This window comes from Sebastes umbrosus, chromosome 4 (genome assembly GCF_015220745.1).
Source record: "Sebastes umbrosus isolate fSebUmb1 chromosome 4, fSebUmb1.pri, whole genome shotgun sequence".
In the NCBI taxonomy this organism is placed as follows: domain Eukaryota; kingdom Metazoa; phylum Chordata; class Actinopteri; order Perciformes; family Sebastidae; genus Sebastes; species Sebastes umbrosus.
This window is the reverse complement of record NC_051272.1, coordinates 18721232-18739767: the sequence shown is the minus strand read 5'-3', so window position 1 is coordinate 18739767 and position 18536 is coordinate 18721232. Positions and strand designations below refer to the sequence as shown.

General features: G+C 39.2%; 2 protein-coding genes across 9 annotated transcripts; both read right to left on the bottom strand.

The window, feature by feature from the left end:
• Positions 1-270: 270 nt before the first annotated feature.
• fth1b (ferritin, heavy polypeptide 1b) lies at positions 271-3226 on the bottom strand. 2 transcript variants are annotated; one of them, XM_037768137.1, is made up of 5 exons: positions 3073-3226; positions 1433-1536; positions 1163-1309; positions 820-945; positions 271-636 (listed from the first exon to the last, which is right to left on the bottom strand). In XM_037768137.1, the coding sequence occupies exons 1-5, from the start codon at positions 3143-3145 to the stop codon at positions 478-480; spliced, it is 609 nt and encodes a 202-aa protein (XP_037624065.1). In that variant the 5' UTR covers positions 3146-3226; the 3' UTR covers positions 271-477. The 2 variants fall into 2 exon arrangements, with proteins under 2 accessions (XP_037624065.1, XP_037624066.1); XM_037768138.1 differs by lacking the exon at positions 3073-3226 and adding an exon at positions 2865-3014.
• Positions 3227-4507: 1281 nt separating this feature from the next.
• Positions 4508-18088, bottom strand: LOC119487336 (inner centromere protein). Of its 7 annotated transcripts, none has more exons than XM_037768129.1 (21): positions 17992-18088; positions 15169-15317; positions 14927-15037; positions 14209-14825; positions 14045-14087; positions 13785-13848; positions 13540-13672; positions 13354-13390; positions 13138-13225; positions 12875-13015; positions 11847-11864; positions 10478-10587; positions 10284-10386; positions 10078-10188; positions 8494-8663; positions 8202-8316; positions 7235-7315; positions 7066-7104; positions 5842-5904; positions 5577-5721; positions 4508-5052 (listed from the first exon to the last, which is right to left on the bottom strand). In XM_037768129.1, the coding sequence occupies exons 2-21, from the start codon at positions 15306-15308 to the stop codon at positions 4877-4879; spliced, it is 2505 nt and encodes an 834-aa protein (XP_037624057.1). In that variant the 5' UTR covers positions 15309-15317; positions 17992-18088; the 3' UTR covers positions 4508-4876. The 7 variants fall into 7 exon arrangements, with proteins under 7 accessions (XP_037624057.1, XP_037624055.1, XP_037624061.1 ...); XM_037768127.1 differs by lacking the exon at positions 17992-18088 and adding an exon at positions 16974-17178; XM_037768133.1 differs by lacking the exon at positions 17992-18088 and adding an exon at positions 16974-17157 and having other exon boundaries at positions 12875-12973.
• Positions 18089-18536: the final 448 nt, after the last annotated feature.

Here is an 18536-nt window from a genome sequence, read left to right as displayed (position 1 = left end):
TTGGCCATTTTGTTGCTCGTAGTGTGAACATAGCTTAAAACTCATAGCAAAAGGAAAAAAATATATAATATATATAGATATTACAAACTGAATTTTAAAAAATAAATAAATTATTAAATAATTAAAATATGACATTGGCACAGTCCAGCCTCCATATACAGTACTTATTGCTCAAAAGATGCATTTCGAAGTTCAACCAAACTTAGTTTCAGTGTTTTTGGTGTTTACAATCAGGAAAATATCAGGAAGTATGAACATAACTGGCATTAATTAAAGGTTATCGCAGTCTTTATTTCTATAAAACCATCCATTCTAATCTGGTATGTAACGTGAAGTGAGGTCTGCAGTAGTCCAGTTTAGAGAGCCATCTATGCCTTTTGCAAATTTTGCAGATGATTGACAGCTAACAAACATAAATAAAAAGGACAGGGTGACATGCAGCGTTGACCAGGATGATCATGAGCGTCCCAGCGCAGTTTAACTGCCCTCGTCAGCCATGGTGTGTTTGTCAAAGAGGTACTCAGCCATGCCATTCTGAGGGGCTCCCATGAGACGCAAGTTGGATATCCAGTCAGCGAGCTGTTTGATAGATTTGACCTGTTCATCCAGAAAATGTGTTTCAATGAAGTCACACAACTGTGGGAAAAAAAGGACAGAACGGTTTATCTTGTTAGACTGTCAGATCCTTCAAATGTTCAAATGATGCAAGTTCTCTAAAGCTGAATGTACATAGCATTGCTGTGCAAAATTCATTTTAAGTTGAATGCCACTGAAGTCAGGCATTCTAGTGTATGTGGTGTACATTAGTCTGCTGCTTACATGAGGATCATTGTGTTCAGTCGCCATTTTCTGCAGGTCCAGCAGGGATTGGTTTACACTTTTCTCCAGCTGCAAGCAGCACTCCAAAGCCTCCAGGCCGCTCCCCCACTCATCCCTATCAGGTTTCTAAGATGGACATAAATAATTCAACCCTGGGGTCATATTGATTTTACAAAAATAACCAACAGATGAATTAATAATTGCATCATCAGTTGGTACTTTCAGCACCCCACTTTCCGGTACTTTGTGAATCTACATAGAAAACCGATATTGGTACCATTATCCCAAAAAAAGGACACCGTTTACAGACTGTAAGTTGAGTAGAAGAAGTATCAGTACATACCCTGATGTCCTGAAGAAAAATCCTGCCTCCCCGCTTGTTCTGCAAATTCATCAGCTTCTCTGCATGCTTACGCTCCTCTTTGGACTGTGCGTGGAAGAACTTTACAAAATTTGGTAGGGATTTGTCATCCCTATCAAAATAGTATGCCTGAAAACAAAAATAAAGAAACATTTTTTATGTCTTGCATAATAGCACACAAACAGCACTGAGCTGTGAGCATTAAGGCAGAAAAGATGACATTGCATTGCTGGCTTTAAAAGCATTTCTTACCATTGAGAGGTAAACATAAGAGGCGTAGAGCTCCAGGTTTATCTGCCTGTTAATGGCAGCCTCACAGTCCTGGTGGAAGTTCTGTCGGATTTGCGAACTCATTTCTGTATAAATTACAACATTGAATAAATGAGTGGACACATTTCCATGACACTGTGTTGTGCAGGTTAAATGTAAGGGAGTATATCATTACAGACGACTGCTAATAATACACCTACAGGGAGATACTTGAACTCAGCGGATGCAGTTTGTGTTGCATCATGAACCAATGCCTGGCCACAAACATCCAGACAAAGGCAAATGTATGGAAGTTTTTATTGGACTTTATTAGTTGTAACCCACAGAAGACATTCCACAAATGTGTACCATGATCTGCAAATATTTCACCATCTACAAACATGTATTTTTTGTATTTGTGTTGTGTAAAGTCACATCCACAAAAATAAAGGGCGATTTGCAAATACGCATAACTTACTCTGTAAATACGTATTTTAAGGTTTACATGTAAAGTGATATGTATGCATTTGTGCATCTATTTCTACACGTGGAATGACATTTGCGCATTTGCAGATCGCTTCCTGTGGATTTATGGGCCACATGACATTTGTAACTTTCCTCCTGTTTGTTTTTGTCCGATTGGTGCCGCAGTATGGAAGTTTTTATTGGACTTTATTAATATGCGGATGGACTTTATTTATGCGTATTTGCAATTCGCCCTTTATTTTTGTGGATGTGACTTTACACAACACAAATACAAAAATACATGTTTGTGGATAGTGAAATATTTGGAAATCATGGTACACATTTGTGGAATGTCTTCTGTGGGTTACAACTAATAAAGTTCAATAAAAACTTCCATACAAATGCACTTTAGATGATACCACACCTCTCCACCTTCCCTACAGACATCACCTGACACATTAGTCTTCTCACTATATATATATCTACTTGTCACTAAATCTCCTGCTAAACTGAGTGATTTCCAAAAGACTGCACCTTTAAGTAAACATGCAGTCCAATGAATTATCAAATAACTGTCATCCACCACTTGAAGGGTGGGTTATAATAATAATAATAAAAACTGATTTGTGCTAGTTAATATCTTGCTTTAATCTTTACTTGCAGTTCATTTTGGATTTACTTGCCCAATATTTCAGATGTCTACCTTGACCACGACACAATGGAAACTGCATAGAATTATTTACATTTAACTATTTATTCTACAGACAACACTTTATCTGTGTAATCCCCCTCACTGTGAACAGTTTAGTGGAACTACTGGTACTCTGATGAATTAGCTTATTGCCCAGATACACAGCTAACTAGTTATTAATACATCTTTTATGGCATAACGTAGTATTAGTATTAACGCTAAAGATTAAGACGTCTATGAACATACATGTAATGATGAAGGATGACTTGCTAACACTACCTTAAAGAGGAAAGTAGCCATGCCTGATGTTATTGGTGTAGCCTAGCATTACACTAGCTAACTACAAGTCATGTTGCCCTGGATACCCTAGGTTACCGTTGCTAGGCACTGTTACCTAGTGACTCTCCATCAGTTCATCACTATAGCTACAACACGGCAGGTAAACTAGGAATCTGTGCATCAGCCGGTTATGTAAACGAAACGTTACCTGGTTTGTTGATGTCGGACTTGTCGGACTCACAAAAGTAACTGGTTAAATTCCCAACGACAGAAGTTAGCATACTTGCTGACGTGAACACGTTACCTGCTGCCAGAGCAAACACGCACTGCTGCTGTCATAACGTGAGGAGGTCGCTCCCTCGCATTATGTTCATACTAGCAGTTTAAAGGGGCGGGGTGGTTACGACATTAAAGGTCCCATATTATAAAAAAGTGAGATTTTCATGTTTTTTTATTATAAAGCAGGCTTAAGTCCTATTTAAATACTGTGAAAGTATCGAAACACTCAATCCACAGGGAAATACACACACAGCCCGTATTCAGAAACTCTGCATTTGAAACAAGCTGTCAGGATTTCTGTCCATTTGTGATGTCACAAATATACAATATATAAATCATTACACAGTTTGAAACGTAAACATTCTCAATGTGTTCCAGTTTATTTCCGGTTGCAGTGTATGTAAATAACATCAGCTGACAGGAAGTAAACATGGACCCAAGCTGTCGCCTAGCAACGCAATTCCGTTTAAATGCACTAAAACGGAGCATTTCAGACAGAGGGTAAATACAGGTATATTCAGGCAGACGGAATGAGTATGAACCTGAAAATGAGCATGATATGGGACCTTTAAATGACAGGGGAAAATGACTTAAAAAGGCCACTTTTACCAAATTTACCATAAATGTTGAGATACAGTTGACAAAACAATCTTACCACATGACCAATTTAGTCGCTTTTCTGGAGCTTTCGATCATAGCAGCAGGTCTTCCTCAGCAGATGAAGCGTGTAGTTTATCGTGGATTTGTAAGATGTTCAAATTCTCATTTTTCTGAGCTCCTCAAGGACTTCACGCCATACTGAAATTACCAATTAATGGCCTTCAACAATCATAAAGTAAAATTAAATATTAAGCCATTTTGTTATGGGCTGCTGGGTAATGTAAGATCATTTTAAAGCAGACACTTTGCCACATGCCATAGCATTTCCAGAGATCTGTTGTAGTGCATGTTGCCTCAGTATCATGTTTTGTTGATACAGCTCAAGCAAAAGTCAAAATGTCATCAAAAAGGACCTTTATCAGCACAAGTTGGTTGTAATGACTTGTTTCATTCAAAAGCCCTGCACACCCATTCTACATCCACACAGGTGATCTTGTTTGGACAGATTAGAGCTCCTCTCAGGACTGTGTGATTATGTACAGACTGCTAACTAACTAACTCTTAATAGCTTTTGGCACCTGGTGGATGGTTAACATTACACTTTTATCAGTCTTATTAGAGCATGGAGTCAAGTGACCAAGCAGAGGTCCAATCAGCTAAAATAACTGAAATCTATAAGTGTGGACAGCCGCAGAAATGTTCAGCTACATAATTTATTTGTCAGGTATTATCAAATCCATTCAAAAGCTGAAACATACACAAGATTTTTTTTACTTTGAACCATTTTAATACACCTGAATAAATCCCAAACATAAGAATTCTGCTATAATTTACAGTCGGTACACACATTATACAAATGAAAGTTTTTACTGATCACTTGGCAAAAACTTTCAAATGTTCTCATCCCAGCTAGGTTATAAACACCCATTTTCAAGTCCAAGCGTGACGCATCATTTTCATTAATGTATCACTTAGATCCATGATATATTTACATAACTAGTAAGAATATGTCCTAAAATGTTGATAACTAAAACCTTAAACAGAGAAAAAAACAAGTGACTTTATTGGAAACAGACTTTAAAACAAAGATTAAACTTTATACAGCAATGTGTATCTGTATCACTGTACAGATGTTACTTGTTTCCGACCGGAGGCGAGTGCCACACGGCGGAGCTGGTGCGTTTAAAATAGCGAGGCTTGCTCTTGTAAAAGATGTTTTCCAGTTTTGGTGGTTCAATTGTTCCGAAGAAAGAGTCTAAATCAGGAGGGTTGAAGTACTGCTTCATAATTATCTGCTGCAGATTGTGACCTGGGAGGAGAAAAATTTAAATACGTTTTCATTTAAGACGACACAACATGACATCACACTGGGCAAAACCCCCAATAGGTCTAAAACTAACTAGGTTAACAGGCATGCAACATTCACAATTGTGAGCCAGGCCTGCGCAGAATCCTTCACCGGTGAAGGATCTAACCAATTCTTTGACTTCCTGTAAATTCTTTGAAGGGTGCTGGAAATTGTCCGACTTGACCGCAGCTTTTCGTCACCGCCCCCCCGCCTGATCTTGTCCACTTTCCAGACGAGGTACAGTTCATCTCGAACAAGCCTAATATTACGATTGACTGACCTCGACAGACCTGCCATGCCTAGTTATGGTTGCTAAGCTATGATTGGACAACTGGTGTTCGAGGGAGGGGTTTACCTAACAGTCAATTTCAACTTTGTGCATTACAAAACATTATTAAACTGTATTAAAAAACAACACTACAGCAGGTCACATATATCGAGTCTGATCATCATAGTAAATGACAGTTCTATTAAATCATGCCTACCTTCTGCCCATGATGGAATAGGTTTCCTTGGAGCAGACTCATCATCAGTGGAGTCGTCACTGTTCTGGTCCATCCCGTAATCTTCTGCACTTTTGGACAGAGGTTTGTTGCCGTTTGGAGTGATGGAGTAGGATTGTGGCGATTTCTGCAGCGGAGGATAAAACACACGTTCTGAGGCTTTGCTCTGATGAGAACATATTTCCATCATGTTTTTAGAAAGAAACTGATTCAATACCTGTACCAAAAATGCATAATTCAAATTTACCTCAATATCCACCGTCACATTGAGGCCTCCAACTTTTCCTACAGGTGTGCCCATTACAGAGCGCTGCAAAAATCAAGAAGAAAAGTGGTAAATATGCCAATCACCAGTGCTTTCATGTTCCCTGTGGAGTTTTAGACCTCTGGTATGGAGCTGTTTCTCAATGTTTCTCCGTTTTGTTTATCTGATGTAAGAGGACGCACATAAATGCACGCACACTATAGTCACACTATTCCGCTGATCAACAGGAGGTGGTAACACGGCAAGACATGCTGCAATGTGCCAACAAAGCACGGGAAGAAGAACACTGCAAGTGAACATGAATGTAAACAATGCTGGATTTAAAAATACTTAAAAAAGGTGCTAAATTCCCAATTCAGAGCGTATATATGATTGAGGGATTGCCTCCACACAGCTCCCAACATGGCAACAGCTGAGCCAGCGGCTAACAGCTAACGATGCTAACAGCACGAACAATGCAAACATTGCTGACGGAGCTAACAGTGTTAACCTGGAGGGAACTGGAGGGTGGGTGTTACTCTTGCTCAGCAATGCTTTGGGTTGGGAAGGAGTTATCAGCGGTAACCGCCGTGCGAGCGCAGTGCGAGCGCAGTGCAGAGCGGCGGTGATTACCTAGCCAGTGGAGCACACACACACACACACACTGGGACTCACATGCACGCGGCAAGACTGGCTACTTAAACAAAGCATAGACAAGCTTGGATGACAACACACACACAGAAGGAGAGTGACTTCATTTTCTGCTCAGGTAGACATTACTCCTCTATATCTTTACATAATAAATAGTTGTTTGATGCATTATTAACGCTCTGAATTTAAAATTTAGCACATTTATTAAACAAAAAAAAGCGTTGCAAATGTTTTATGAGGATGGAAATGCTCTCGACATGTTTGTTAGTCCTCAAAGATGCACATAATGTGTTTTGGTGAGTAACACTGAATGTAAACATAACTTTCTTTACAAGACAACTCCACAGGGCACCTTCAACAAACCATGCAGGCCTTTTAACAGGTAAATGATTCATGTGTATTAACATGGTCACTGAATAACAAATCATAGACATTGCCCCATAACCATTCAATTTATGAAAACCAAACTACCAAACCCTTACCCTGCCTTACATGCACCAGTAGGGAACGTGTAAAAACAAGGTTCAATCCCAAAATGTCCAAAAGTAAAACTGATTTGTGTGTTCAGATTCTTACCTCGATATCCACGGTCACATTCATGCAAGCAGCGGCCTTCTTTAGAGAGAAGAAAATAAAGAGAGGCACATTTAGCTCCAAAAAGTACACGTCTCTAAGTCAACGTTTGCTTCTGTCCAACTGTGTAGGTGTACCTAAACTAAAGTATAATGTCTCCCTGCTGGTTTACCTGAGCATCAGCGGCCTTTTTAGCAGCAGCTTCTCTCTCTTTCGCAGCTCTCTCTTCTGCAGCTAATTTCTTCTGCTCCTCCTAGTGGAACAAAAAGCACATTAACAACCAGACAGCTGAGCAGCCAAAATAACAAACCAAGAGTACAATTAACTATTTATTAAGTATATATTAATGTCCATCCACAGTTGTTTCATTGAGTTAAATCTTCCATTAATCAATGTACATGTCCTGTTACTGAACACTGCTAATTCACTGGGTTTTTTTAATGAGAAAATATTTTGCTGTTTTATTTAAAGTCTGTTAGTTCCTTTATGTGAAACTTTGTATGCTGTTGTCTTGGCTAGGACTTCTTCAAAAACGAGATTTTGAATTTCAATGGGAAATATCCTGGTAAAATAAAGGTTATATAAAAAAATTTGATTTTTTTAAGACTTTTTAAATACAATATTAGGATTAACCAAATTTGCGGTACTCAAGTCACACAAGTCACACAAATTGACGTGAAAAAAGCAACATTTGGCATTTGTGTTTCATGAGTGGTTTTTCATTGTTGCTAAGAACATCATGGGCAAATTTCCCTGGAAATGTAAAAGTGAAAGAAATACTCAACCAAAAATCTGAGATTACTAAGCATCCGTAAGAAAAGTGGAGAGGTCGACTGTGCTTATTTGATTGTTTTGATACTTTGCAACTGCAGTCACTGCCTCAGATTTTGGGAGAGGTAGGCTTGTAAGGAGACCTGCTTGCTATTGGTGCCTGCCAGCACAATGTTACTTATTTCAGTGGTTGTTTTGTCCTGATGTGTGTATGCTACATACCGTTTGTTCTAACCATGTAAGTGTTTAAACTTGTGGTGTTTCCTATCCGATGTCCAAGCACTATAAAAACAATTTATTTTGGACTGCTAAAAGAATCACTGTTTGACACATTTAAGACATTTTGGTTCAAAAATTCAATTTCTCACCATTTTTCTCTCAAGCTCCTTTCTTTTCTCCTCCACTTCTCTCCTCTCTTTCTCTCTTGCTGCTTTCTCAACTTCCCGTTGCAGAGCCAGAGCTTTTTCTCTTTCCACTCGCTCCCTGAAAAACAGACATGAAGTCAGTAAAACAAACTCTGGAGTAAATGGAAACCTCTTTTATTGTCTTCACCAATGCAGGTTTCAGTTTAATACCATGTTGAAAAGACAATCAGGTTACTTAGTTTAACAAGTAGCTATTATGGTACTATTGTTAGGAGTATTAAAGACAATAGCTAACCATTCAGCAGCAGCAGCTAGTCGCTCTCTCTCCAGCTCTCTCTCTCGCTCCCTCTCCTGCTCTCTCTTCTGCTCCAGCGCTCGGCGAGCTTCAGCCAGCTTACGAGCTCGCTGTTCCTCCTCATCGGCCTTCTTCTTGGCCAGTAACTCCTGCTGCCACTTCTCTTCCTCCTAAGGTTTTAAAAAACACACACACACACACACACAACATAAGAAAATCTGATTGCAATATGGAATGGCAAAGAAAATGAAGTTACTAAAAACAAACTTCCCGCTACATGATGAAATGACAAATTTGTACCTTGAATTCAACAGAGGAAAACCCTAAAATGAAAAGAAATCCACCAACCCTGCTGTACTTGTTATAATTCCAAGGCAAAAGTAATTAGAGACGCACCAATTTAAATTTTCTTGGTCAATCCACAAGTTTTTAAAAGTCTGACGTGCCTTTTCCAGTTTTTTTTTCTAAGAACTATAATTGACAGCGAGGCTCCAGACTAACCTTTTTCACCACCACCCGGAAAAATAATTTCAACTGTACCAAAAAATAAACGGTTATACTTTAACTTTGTTATTGTCATCTATAGTGGTTATTTGTATAAAAACACAATTCAAATGATTAGGAAATAAATGATTGTATTTATATTTAAATATTTGCTTTGATTAAAAACAAATCCTGGCATTAGTAGTTTTAATTATATATTATAAGCTGTTTAGGAGCTAGTGTTAGGAAGTTAAACAGGTCATAATTCCCTCCCTATTATCTATTTTATATTGCTGTGAAAACACAGGACTTGATTCAAGTTTCTCACCAAAAATTTCATTTTACAAGATTACATTTGAACACCTCATGATAGTTATAATTAACCTTCACCCAATATTAATTTTACTGAGTAGAGCCTGAACACATCATAATGCAAGTCAATGCAACCCTGGCAACCAAGACTGTGCTAGGGAGAGACCCCGTGCTGTCGGCAGACGAGCCGCTCACTGTGATCACTCTGAGCAGCGTCATGGGAATAAATTACAATAAGAGTTGATTAAGTTAAAAAGGTACTATATGTACCAATTTACATGTATTAATTGCTTTGTCTTGCCAATGTGTGAACAGATTGTAATGTAACTTAAAAACAGAGATCTTACCCAACTTTCTCTGCTGCCTTTAACAGCATGTGGACTGATTTCTATGTAAAGGACTCGGGGCATGTTTGCTTCGTAACGTTAGCTGATGAAGTAATTTGCAAATGGCAAGCTATTGCTATCATCGAGATTGGACATTACAGATAGTAATGGTGATATATGATTGTAATGTAACGTCACGTCGCTGCTTTGGCCGATGCCCATGATGATCGCTCGCGCCTACGGAGTGCGAGCACGTACACAAGCAACAGGATGCCAACTGCACTTCACTTAACGGCCATGGTATCATTAATAATGAGGATTTTCTGAAAGATACATATAGTACCTTTAATTCTTCCAAATGCTTTTGTGGTTGTGCCTCCACGGCTTAGGTTGGACTTGCAGGTGTTACAAATTGCAGCTTTATGTCTTCATGACATAAATGAATAAAAGAGTGTTGTCTCACCGCTTGCTGAATCTTCTTCCTTTTAGCCTCTTCTTCCAACTTCCTCTTCTGCTCCAGGTCCTCTTGACGTTTAACGGCCGTCTTCTTCTTGGCCTTCTCTTCTGCCAGACGCTGCACCAAGAGGCACAATACCAAAGATAAACAAATGGGTTCAATCAGTTTCAAGGTGAACATAAAGATACAGAGTCATCAAATTTGTTACATACCTTATCATTTTGAATTTCAATCTTCTTTTTCTTTTCTTCATCCTTCCTCTGCTCTTCTTTTACTTTGGCATCAAACACTCTTCTCAGCCTCTCATCCCTCTTCCTAGAACACAACATATAAAAGTTAAATAAAAACAAGAATAAATGACTAAACTGTTCAGTCAGAGTGAGTGAAGAGGTTGAGTGTTTTTAACCTTTTAAGTTCGTCCTGTTTCTTTTTCTTCTCCTCCTCCATTTTCTTCATTCTCTCCTCCTCTTGCTCCTGCTTCTTCTTGAGTGCTTCCAGTTTGTGACGCTCTTTTGTCTGAGAAAAGGGAAAACAAGGATTTAAGAGACTTGCGCTGTTAGTAATCAGACAAATTCTAACACACTATAATAGGCAACAAATGTCAAAAGAATCCAAAGTAGCAGGTGGAGCTCATTCGTGTGGAAACAGATCACCATCACCCCACCAGTGGAGTTGACGGATGAAGTGAAAATCCACCCTAACAGACTTTGTGTTTATTTCCACGGTCTTAAAAAGGCCCGTAAAATCTCCCTGTAACATAATTTATACCCTGGTCCCTGCGGTGAAAACAAAATGAGTTCCTCAAAAGGTTCTTAATTCTGGGGGAAAGTTTCTGTGGTGGAAACGGGGCTAAAGTGTGGAGAAAGACCTTGCTGGAAGTTACTGTTAAAATAAGAAAGAAAATAAATACAAACTTACAGCCATCTTTAAAGCCTACATCTCTCATGGATGACTGATAGTTAAGATAGATCTTGTGTCTCTTTAAATAAGCTACATCAACCAGTAAAACTTGGCTACCGTCATGTCTACAGTATCTAATACAAAAATAGTTTATCTGACAAGACACAAAGCAGAGAAACAGAGAGTCACCCTGTACATTACAGCAAGTATAGCTGAATGCCATCTGATACAAGAACAAAATACTCGTAAAACACAACCTCAAATTTATATTTCCTCACCCAATAAATCTTAATCAACTGACACACAGACACCAGTTTTATGAGCAACCCAAATAGTGACACAGCTTCTGGTTCAGATGGATTTTTACTTCAATTTCTACTTCTGATGAAATTTTTTTTTTTGTGAGGTTTAGGTGGTTTGAAGGATTGTTAGATTAAAAGATCACAAAGAGTGAGCATTAGGGACACCATCAACCAACAAGTGCTGTTTGGGTTATTGTTGACAGAGCAGCCCCTTTCACAAATGGACCTGCAGGGCTCAATTATTGTGATATGGTTTAGGTTATTTACATGCATGTGTGTAGCATAGAGTGTGGTTCTACACAACATTCAACTTTTTGAGTGATTTATCCGGAATGTTGCCGCTTCTGTTCTCACTAGATCCCAAATTTAACAGAAATCTTTCAAAATCTTGAGACATCAAACTGTCAGAGTCTTAATGTCAGATAGAGACCAATGTCATTTACATTTAAACGTGAAAGGGGCTTATCCAAGGTATGTGGTAAACGAGGAGACATTCAAACAAGTTGCACAATGGGATATTAGACACCATAAAATGCCCACAAACAACACACAGTGCATCCACATTACACTTACCACGATACCATTGCTTGACTGGGGAGGGGAGGAGAAAACAAATAAGAGGACCACATGATTTGATAGATCAGGAAAAATGGCAGCCTCAATTTTTCAATATAGCAATTACAATTCAATTTGTGACATGTTTTCCTCGCTTATTTGTGTTCTTGCAAGTTCCTACACGTTCTTTACGATACAAAAGTTTCTGGTTTTAGGGATGTACAGAACTGAAATTGTAATTCAGTTATGCAGACACTAGGGCTGGACCAGAATATTTGACTATTCTGTTATTCGTTCGTTGGGTAATCAATTTTGAATTTCGGATGTTCGTTGTTGTGGTTTTTTCAACCCCTCAGGATTACAAACATGCATTAAAACATATAACATAACACATAACAATACACACAACAATGCTGTAGAATAAGAGAATCCTTAAAAATTAATGCGTTTAATTAAACCTAAAGACGCGGGTTGCAGCGCTATGTCATCCATGTCAGCTGAGAGCAGAGAAATGTCTGGCTGAATCCTTCCCGAATCATCAAGTCATGGAGACGAGCCAAGAGCCCTCGTCGCCCTCGAGGGCCTGCAAACGTGACTTTGAGGTACGTTTACACTCGCACACAGAGGGATGAGGAGAGGAGACCGTTAGCGCGGACACAGCAGCCTCAAAGCGGCACCGTTTAGGGGAGAGGGCCCGCAAGACGCTGAGCATGGACAGAGGTGTGTGTGGCATAAAGAAAAGCACTTGTGGACTCACCATGACACATTTTTGTGAGGGGGAAGCCTCCGATTGTGTGACAGAGGAATTGTGCTGCTCTAATGAGGAGCCTGTGCTGTTTACTAACCGAAATTTTCAATTTCTATCTATTTTCAATTCACTGCAATACCACATGTCTGTTGAGATGCCTTGATCGGTATCGGCGCCAATCCAGCCACATTTTCATGGATCGTGATGATCCTTTACTGTTGCAGTCAGGCTCCACAGTGCGAGCATACCACTGCATGACAATGTTGATGCTTTGCAAAGAGTTAGGTGTATAGCTTACCTTCTGATCAACCTTCAGAGGAGTGTTGTGTTTAATGAAGGACTTCATAACAGCAGTCCGGCCGAGGGAATTTGGAGTCATCATTAGCATCTGATTCCTCTGCACAGTGTGGAGGAAAGTTCTCATGTTAGGTCTAATTGCCTATGTATTAATGACAAGAGAGAAGAAGTTCCAAAAGGTTACCATTTGATCCAAATTTGTACAGATCCCGGTATTTTCCATTTATTAACTTTAACACTCGGTACATCTTTTTTTCATCTTACACTTTTACTTTTCTTGGGAGGAGATTGCCTCTTTGTGGGACTTTCCTCTACAGTATCTGGTACTTTGCGTTTGGCACTCTGGCGTGACCTGGACACACAGAAATAATTTTTTTTAAAGACAAAACACAGAATTTATTTAGTAACAAGTTGATATGTCTGTTAATGTCATTGCAGACATCAAACAGTGCAACACACACACACACACACAGCACTCACTTGCGACCCGACTGGGGAGTGTGTTGTTTCTCAGTGTCTGAAACACAAACACAAACACAAACATGTATTTAGCACATATAAGTTGCATTTTGGTACAAAACCTAATACAGGTTTACATTCAACCAGAACTATCAACTAAAATCGAATTAATCAAAAAACAATTAATAAAATGGCAAGTGCCCATACCTGTTCTCTTGTTGGAAGTGCTAATTGTTTGTTCAGTGGTAACCAATGATGGGGGCCCCATTGAGGCAGAGTTTGCAGCCACAGATCGAGTAACGCGTCCAACAGACAGCTGTACGCTCTGGTTAATCTGGATCTACATTTGTTTGATTCAAATAATGTAAAACAAAAAGATTAGCTGACCAATAACCAAAGGACAAATTCAATTTCAGTTTGACACTTTAACAGACAAAGACATATATTCATACCGCTTCCTTCAATTCTTCAGCTGCAGCATCATCTTCTGTGTCTGCACTTACAGCGTCCAATATGCTATAGCAGTGAATACATTTATATGGGTAAGAAACACTTCAAAAGATCAAATTCATGTCCAGTCACATGTGAATGAGTAATTTACTAGTCACTGTTACAAACAGTTTTAATTCTAGATTCAAACACCAGATTTTTTTCCCCCATTAAGATGTCAATATATTCACCCATGCAAAGAAAAATGTTAGTCATTACTCACGCCTCTCTATCCTCTTCCTCTGCAGAGTCCATGCAGGAATCCTCTACAATCACAAAAAAACAGCCAAATATAATATACAGATTAATAACAAAGTGTGGAAGAATTTCTAATGTTTTGCATTTTATGTAAACTTAACTATAAACCAAATATGGATCATTTCTCACCATCAATGTTGCTGCTACACGTGGAGTCCCCCATGCGAGCCATCTTCCTCTTAAGTATGGAACGACGTGAGGCGCGTCGAACAGACTCCTGAGTCATGCTGTGCCGCAGACCAGCCAGCGAGTGACGTAGCTTGAGGGAGCACCGTACAGAGCTCCGCCGTGAGCTTTGACCCGCGCCAGCTATTGCAATCTTAGCAGCTGTACGGCCCGGAGAAGGCGGCAGCTTTTGAGCACACTCAGCAGACAACTGGTCTGATGAAGAGATGCTGACAACAATCTCGGGCGAGGGTATTGTGGGTGGAGAATTTGAGGTGCTACATACGTACACCGGCTCGTCTTCGGCATTGTTCGCCTTGTTACTTTTGTCCATCTCTTCCTCCTCTACCAGCCCCGGCTTCTTGTTCTGCACCTCCTCAGTTTCATAGCTGCCATGTGACTGGCTCACATCCTCTGCCACCTCAGCCTTTGTTTGTTTGTTTTTGCGGGTGGTGCGTTTAGACTGCGTGGTGGTGTTGTCTTCAGAGGTGGAAGGCTCGGGTGCGGTCTCTTCTTCAGCAATGAAGTTCAGTGATTTGACAGAGGAGCCACGAAGGTTACTGCGCTTTCCCTTTGAAAATCTGGATGGAAAGAGATACATAGGCACAACATGTTTAAAATTACATCACATCTAAAATGTGAAAGTTTTACCTTTACAAAAACAGTAATGAAAGCAACAAACCTTCGTCTGGCTTGATTTTCTTCCTGATACCCCATGGATACACGCTTCCTGCGACTATTCTTTTTCTGTGATGGTGTTTTTGGCATTAATTCTGGTTCAGCATTGAAATCTCTGAAATAAGAAGAAACCACTTGTAAAACCGTAAAGACAATCCTAGAGAAGAACAGATTTCTGAAGATGGAAACAAATAACAGACTTAAAATTGTATTTAGTGGGTTTTTACGACGTTACTTAAAACCTACCTTGAGAACATGCGATTGGCCTCTTGTTGGATCTCCTCAAGCCAAACCATGTGGACATTAGTAATGTCATTGGCGAATTCTTGTGCTTTGCTATCAAACATTTGCATGAGGGATCGCACGGATGATTGTACGGAGTTCATGTTGATGGCCTGAGGGAAAGATTGCACTGTTAAATCGGGACAAGCTGGAACTTGAGATGGCAAGAAAAACAAATTAATTGAAGCATCACCATAGAAGCCATAAGGACCAGACTGGATGTTTATGTTTTTTTTAAGTCTTTATTTTACTTTTAGCATAACTATTTGAACCCACTTGTATTAAACCCCCTGAACAGCAACCTAGAAAAATCTAGACAACAAAAATCCATTTACATTTTGTAATGCATCAATAACTAACCAAAAGGTACTGCAGCCATTATTGACTGAAAACATGTTATCTTCAATTGGTAATCTGGGGAGAGGTCCTTGTTTTTGAATGTGAATTGACACCAAAATATGTTTACTTTTAATGCTTTACATAAATAGAGATTTTATCTTCCATTACAGCTACAACGTAAATATTTTAATGTCCTGTACTGCTTGATGATTGTGCACTAGTCTGCATACTCCTTGCTACTCTTGTTCTGTTGTTGTATTGCCTGATACTGTTTGTCTGGTACTGTTTGTTTATAGTGTGTGTCTGTCTGCATTTTCTTTTATGTAATGTTTGTCATGTATATTTTCTGTTTGGTCAATTGTCCTCCTATGCAAAAAAGGGGCACACACACACGCACACACATATATAGCACCCTTTAAAAGTTAACATTGTTACAAGGTTAACTGTCATTTAATATCACTCATACAAACAAGCAACCTTACTAAATAATCAAAATGTTTTTTCAAGTCACAGCCAATGGGTTAAAATTCTGCTTTAAAAAAACTATATCATATTTTGACTTTGCAAAGTTGGATTTGACGAAGCAATACTCTTTTTTATAATCACAAACAAAATATCAAACACCACATTGACAAGTTATTTCGGCAAATCAGTTGTATCAGTATGTATATGTGTATTTTGATTGTCATGTTTTGTTTTTAAGTTTTGTATTGTCTGTGTAACTGTAACGTTGATCGGAGCATGCGCAATGTCTTCTATTAGTATGGGGTTGTACTGTGGCTATGTAATAATGTGGTCGACAACAACATATTAAAATTAGCAAACGTTAGATATAAACATAGCCGGACATAACCTAAACCTGTTTAAATCTCAAATGAAGGCTTTAGAAGCAGACTCTATGGCATGCCAATGTTTTTAGCCCCCTTGTTGTACAGCTGACTCCCAGAAAAGTTCCTTTTTGTCCCCCCATTTGTCTTTAGATAGTTCCTCTTTTAATGCACATTTTAGTGTTTAGTGTGAATTGTATTTTATCTCTATTTGTGTCTGCAACTTTGTGTTCTTGCTGCTGACCGTCTTGGCCAGGTCTCCCTTGGAAAAGAGGTTCTTAATCTCAATGGGACTAACCTGGTTAAATAAAGGTTTAAAAAAATAAAATAAAACGTTACCCAGGCAACACATTAGTTACCCAGGCAACACATGAACGTTAGCTTAGCTAGCATGAACCACTCAAATGCGACCAACACAGTATAGGACACCAAATAGTTCAACCTAATAATGTGGTTTAACTGAGTTAGTGACAACATAATGATGTATAACTGTTCTGTAATGTTTTTAAAAGGCTGACATCACGATGTTAGCAGGCTAACGTTGATTAAGCTCATTTAAGCTAACAGTAGCGTTGTCTTTGACGTCACAATAAACAACATTACCTTTAATATCCTCGTCTCTGAGAAGGAAATCCGATGCTCGTTGCTTCGTTAACTTTAAACGCTAACTCAATCGCATGCTGACGTGAGAATAAATGAGCTAAAATGTAAAGTTTCCACTTTACCTTCCGTGTAATCCTCTAACAGCCTGAACTAACGTCTCTCCTCTCTCCTCCTCTGGCCCGCTGAAACCGTTTAACGCGTTCAAAACTCCACCAGCCAATCACGAGGCGAGGCTCAGTGACGTACGAGAGGGGTTGTTCGATTTAGTATTCTTGATTATCCGCGAGGGGCGGACCTCGCTGTGTGTAAATGGCACGGGGTGGGAAAACCGTTGACACATGAAGACAAATCGAGCAAACCCAACGGAAATTCAGGGCGGGGCTTAGATTTAAATCAACCAATGGATGTTTGGCAGGATTTCCACCCCGCCCCGCCCACTGTACTCAAACACATGTTTGACAGTCAGTGCTTCATCTCCTCCTCTATCAGCAATTATGCCAGAAAAACACGTAGAAATATATTTAGAAATCCTAACTATAACCACAGTGAGCCAATTTGAGAAGCACAAACAGTTTTTATATAACTGAAGATAAATGTGATGAGCTCTTTGTGTCACATCCTGTCCTGCAGACTGTAGGACTGCTGCCTCCCTCCAGTAAACAAAGCTACAGGATATCTGAAGTCACAAAGGCTGTGCTGTATGGAGGACCATTAGAGTCACGGAAATAGTAATAAGGCATTTAGGTCAGTATATTTTTCGGTCATTCGATTTGCCTTTCACAAATGGATATTAAAAAACAAAAAAATGATTCTCTCCCCTCATTAGTTTGCTACCTACACAGGTTCATTTAATTTGCAGCCAACCACACTTGAACAATTAACATCACATAGTTGTTTTGATTTAGAATTTGTTTATTTGCGTTTAAACTTAATTTTTTTAGGTGCACACATCAACACTGTAGGGTTACACATACTATTATTTGTTATATTAATCATTTGTTTCTTTGTTTTGAGTTACCTTGGCTGTTGGGAGAGGGGGAGGTGTCTTCCTGGTGGAGAAAAAGGCGTGGCTGAAGGCCAAGGACTATTAAATCCTGGAACCAGCTAGTTGGGCCGAACCATGTGCTGTCATGGGGGGGATTTGGGTTTAGTTAGTTTTGCTTTGTAAATTATTTAGTTATAGTTAGTGTCCATCTTGTTTACCCCTTGTGTGCTATTTAGTTTGGCCAAGCCCCTATATATGCGCCTTCATGTGTCACTGTGTCAGGTCAGTTTTGGTCAGTCAACACCTTGTTTAGTTGTGGTAATAAGTATAGTTATGTTGCTTTAACCTCTTTTATAGGCCTAGTTATTAAATTCTTGGTTTTCTAATGTTTTTTTTAATTTTTTGGGGTAAATAAAAAGCCCAGTTACTTTCAACAACTCCTATTTCCTCGTTGCCTAACTGCAGTCAAATCTGTCACTATGTCCTGACAGTAGTTCATGAGACAGGTAATCTGAAAAAAATCATGTGCCTCTGTGTCCTCCGGTGCTCCTAACGGCTTCTGCAAGATTTCACAGACC

Excerpts from the sequence above, each read along its gene's own strand:
- fth1b (XM_037768137.1), bottom strand. The coding sequence starts at position 3,145 with ATGCTAACTTCTGTCGTTGGGAATTTAACCAGTTACTTTTGTGAGTCC. Across the intron at positions 1,537-3,072 it reads GTCCGACATCAACAAACCAG|AAATGAGTTCGCAAATCCGA; the intron begins GTAACGTTTCGT and ends TAATTTATACAG. Across the intron at positions 1,310-1,432 it reads CTTATGTTTACCTCTCAATG|GCATACTATTTTGATAGGGA; the intron begins GTAAGAAATGCT and ends TTTTGTTTTCAG.
- LOC119487336 (XM_037768129.1), bottom strand. The coding sequence starts at position 15,308 with ATGAACTCCGTACAATCATCCGTGCGATCCCTCATGCAAATGTTTGAT. Across the intron at positions 13,673-13,784 it reads CTGAAGAATTGAAGGAAGCG|ATCCAGATTAACCAGAGCGT; the intron begins GTATGAATATAT and ends AAACAAATGTAG. Across the intron at positions 10,189-10,283 it reads TTGAAATTCAAAATGATAAG|CGTCTGGCAGAAGAGAAGGC; the intron begins GTATGTAACAAA and ends CTCTTGGTGCAG.